Below are 4,015 nucleotides of genomic sequence, written 5' to 3'. Positions count from 1 at the left end.
AGGGGTAAGTGGATGCTGGTGAATACATACTTGAATCATTATAACATATATAATTAACTATGTGAATGGGTGAATGGGTTTTCTGAACAAAAAGCATTAACATTTACATATAACTAATTTTGTTTGTTTTTATATTCAGTGATTTATATTCATTTAAGTACGAATAATGTCTGCTTTCTTTTCTTTTAGCAGTGAGGTGATATACTCCATGACAAAAAATTGCACTTATTTTATTGTATACAATAACATTTTATGGTAAAAAAAAAATAAAAGAATGTAAATTTGCAGTTGGCTGCTATTATAAATACGCACCATATATTATGCAAGTTGTCTACACTGATCAATATCATATGAGGACTAAGTGCTAAAATTCAAGATTACTTATTAATTTGTCCCTCGGGAAATTTAGTGGACATAAAGGCTGCCACATAAAAAATACATACACTTGGTGCAGTAACAGACATAAAGTGTCAGCATGTTTAAAGGACCATAGTTACTACATGTCACTGTCTACTGGCAGCTTGTTTCATTTAATTTAACTTTAAATATGGACGACGGACTTACATAACATATGGTGCGTTTTTATTTATATGTTTTTGTATACAATATAATAAGTGTATAATTTTCTGTCATGGAGTATATTACTTCACTGCTAAAAGAAAAGAAAGCGGACTCACTGCCAGTTGCAGTGTCTTATTTTGATTTGCAGATAATTGTCATTGTTAGAACTGAAATGAATACAAATCATTTAATATAAAATCAGTTAAATATAAACGTTAATGCTTTTTATTCAGCGTCCATGTGTTCACATTGCTGCCACCTGCCACATCCAATATGGCGGCCACAGGCTTCTACGTATGCGTGTCTATGGTCACGTGACCACCACTACTTGCTCTGACGCAGGTTAATTGGCGGGACTTGTTCATTGGTCCGCTCTGATTGCGCCAGGTGCATCTCTCCCCGCTGATTGGCTACACAGCGACAGGTTGCGGGTACATTTTCTCCTCCACAGTCTGCTCACACCGCAGCTCTTCTTCCTCTCCTCCTCATCATCATCTCAGCCGGCAGGACAGCAGGCTTTGACCCGAAGCAGCATGACGACAGAAACCCACAGAGACACTGCGGAGCGGGAGCACGCCGACAACACCGAGGTAATGCTGGGTTCACAAAGCTAAGCTCGGTGCTCTGGAGCCATTTCTGTCTCATGTTGTAGTTCTCATCAGTGTTGTGTCCTCGGCTGCAGGACAGAGTTGTGAGGAGGGACGGGGTGTTTCGCTCCGTGCTGCGCGGCCTCTTCTGGCCCTTCGGCATCATGGTACGAGCAGAAAACTCATGTTTAGCTACATTTAGCATGTTAGCTTTTACATGCGACCTAACATGGCGCTCACTTTTAGGTCCGCACGTACCGCGGGTTTTGGTGGGTGCTGGGCTTCCGGCAGCCACAAGAGAAGGCCCTCGTCACTGCCTCGGTCTCCAGCCCCGGACGCCAGAGCCTCGCCGGCCGCAAGCGCCTGCACCGGGTCACCCGCCTGCTGCTGTCCGTCCTGCCCCGCTGGGTGCAGGGGGCCCTGGGGTACCCGGTGTCCAGCAGCATTGGGCGCTCCCTCTCTCCAGGTGTGCTGTCTGTGTAGCTGGTGTTTTCTTTTCAGAGTTTTTTTCACAGTAAAGTAAAGCCTTTACTTCTGCATTAGACATAAATTGACACCTATTTTAATTAAATCACTGGACAAAACAAGCGTTTTAAAGATGGCACTCTAAATTCTGAGGAAACTCCAGATAATTTGGATTTAAGAGATTTATTTATTTCTGGAGGTGGTTTGACAATTGTGCTCAAAGGCTGCAAGTTAAAAATGAAGATTAGCTTAAATATGGAAAGGCCATGTGAATAAAGCCTTTTTTTCCCCCTACCTTTTGATATTCTGTATCAAAGAGCCCCCTCATATTGTTAAAACCTTTGGGCTTTTGAATTATACTATACTATTATAGTTTGGCTGAAGCTTATCGTTCACAGGCATGGGACCGAATACCTACACCAAGGCTGGGCAATCCTCAAAATATATCTGGTACTGGTGAATTAAGAGCATAATTGGCATCAAAAAAAGCAGGGATCAGGTGCCAGATTTATATTTTTGTACCCTGCCGAGTGCATCAGTTCCTAACTAGAAAAATGTAAAACACTTGAATTGTTCCTTGGCTCTTTGGGGTAACTTGGCAAAATACAGGTCAACATGGTTTTCCTACCCAGCGGGGTCAAACGGGAACAGATTTGGTGACGGTATCCTTAAATGCACGGCTTCATATGTGGAAGCATGGGTTACTGCTTTTTAAAAATGAGCTTGTTTCCCAACAGAAATCAGAGTCTCTCCTACTAAACCTTGCGGAAAGGGCAGCAAGAGAAAGCAGGATGAGTTGGAGGATGAGGAGGAAGAAGAGCACCCGACCTGGGTGGAGGCGCTCAATCAGGAGCTCGCTGATGATGACTCCCCTGAGGAGGATCCTGACTATGAGGTTAGTGCTCTTATGTTCTTGCCTTGCCCATAATTTGAAGGGAATTGAATGTTTATCTGGACATTTCAGTTTCACTTCTTTTAATCTGTAGTATACATGAGAATTTTCTGTTCTGGACATTATCACATATTCAGTTTCTAGTGATATGTGGTCAGGCATGTACTTTACCTGCAATGGTGCAAAACAAACTATAATGTTTAAAGCCTTTTAACATGCTCTATGATGGTTGGAGACACAAAGGGATCCTAATGCTGATCCTTTCTCAGCCCAGTACTGTAGAGACGGAGAGTGAGGAGTACTGCTCGCACAACAACACGGAAAGTGACATTGAAGTTCAGGAGAAAGGCTTGGTCATCATTGAAGACGTCAGAACAGTAAGAGCCAAGTAGATGCACATTATAATAAACGGCATGTGTGATCTGAATGATACTCCAACTTGGACTTTTCTGTTTTTTAGGATGTTGAGCTGTCCACTCCAGCTGAAGTCTCTTGCCCTGCTGATTAATGTGTCATATTGACAGTGTTGTATTGTTCCAGTGTTTTTTTTGTATGTTTATATATTGATTCAATAAAACTTTATCCTCTTGCCTTGAAATTGCTGTGGCCTCCACTAGATGGCAGTAATGATACTTGGTTCAACAGCAGAGCTGAGACGAAGTGAGGAAATGGAGCAGTTGGTAAAATTCCTCGTGTGTAGGATCTCGTTAATGCAGCTTTTACTGCTTATGGACTCTTAAAACGTACGCTTATTTGGTATCAATACTTCTGAAATTACTCGTTGTGTTGGGTCGCTCTAAAATGTTAATGGTTTTCTACAGCTTGACCCCAACTGAAGTGATGACAGCATTATGTTCATGTGCATAAAAGCCTTCCACTTTGCAATTTGGTGCATTAAACATGTTAAGTGTATGGAGTTCATGCTTTATTTATATACAATATATAATGGTTCCTGTGTTGGGCAGGTTTAATTGTATTTTAGAACGAACATTGCAGATTAAAATGCCAGTGAGTTTAGTCTTTATATGGCATATGTGCGATAAAAGTCACATGGCATGTCATTTTTGGGGACCAAAATAAAAATTCAGATGACGACAAATGAAACACTCATATCCCTAATTGTGAGTGGCTTATGTATTAATCCATTGTTTGTTTTAATTGGTCACTAAAAGATCCATACATGTAGTTTTCTAATGTGATTTGGAGTAGTTTTCCACTTCCTTGATGTAGATTACAACTGCATTTGATCACTGGCACAGAGGAACCAAACTGTCTCGGTAGTCTGCTCTCAGTCAGGTTTCTGGTCAAATGCTGAATATTTGACCTAATGAGAAGCTGAGCTGACTGAACCTGTAATCCTCATGCTGAAGACTTAATAAGGTTACAACATTTTTATGGCAGCAACTTTTCAAGCATTTGTCTGGTTTGCTGTTCTGTACGGACAGAAGTGAGTCAAAGCCAGTGACCTCTAAAAGCAGCAGTATGTGCTAAGAACTTGCTGTCAGTGCAA

General features: G+C 41.4%; 1 protein-coding gene across 1 annotated transcript; it reads left to right on the top strand.

The window, feature by feature from the left end:
- The first annotated feature begins 1,024 nt into the window (after positions 1-1,024).
- Positions 1,025-3,103, top strand: org (oogenesis-related gene). The gene is made up of 6 exons (XM_073477048.1): positions 1,025-1,151; positions 1,244-1,315; positions 1,395-1,614; positions 2,351-2,508; positions 2,775-2,882; positions 2,966-3,103. The coding sequence occupies exons 1-6, from the start codon at positions 1,095-1,097 to the stop codon at positions 3,011-3,013; spliced, it is 663 nt and encodes a 220-aa protein (XP_073333149.1). The 5' UTR covers positions 1,025-1,094; the 3' UTR covers positions 3,014-3,103.
- Positions 3,104-4,015: the final 912 nt, after the last annotated feature.

Source organism: Pagrus major, chromosome 11, assembly GCF_040436345.1.
Source record: "Pagrus major chromosome 11, Pma_NU_1.0".
Classification (NCBI taxonomy): domain Eukaryota; kingdom Metazoa; phylum Chordata; class Actinopteri; order Spariformes; family Sparidae; genus Pagrus; species Pagrus major.
This window is presented reverse-complemented; position numbering and strand designations above follow the sequence as displayed.

What these genes read in the sequence shown, in the direction of transcription:
- org (XM_073477048.1), top strand. Translation starts at nt 1,095, where the DNA reads ATGACGACAGAAACCCACAGAGACACTGCGGAGCGGGAGCACGCCGAC. An exon ending in TGGGCGCTCCCTCTCTCCAG is followed by an intron (nt 1,615 to 2,350) that starts GTGTGCTGTCTG and finishes GTTTCCCAACAG; the next exon opens with AAATCAGAGTCTCTCCTACT. An exon ending in TCATTGAAGACGTCAGAACA is followed by an intron (nt 2,883 to 2,965) that starts GTAAGAGCCAAG and finishes TCTGTTTTTTAG; the next exon opens with GATGTTGAGCTGTCCACTCC.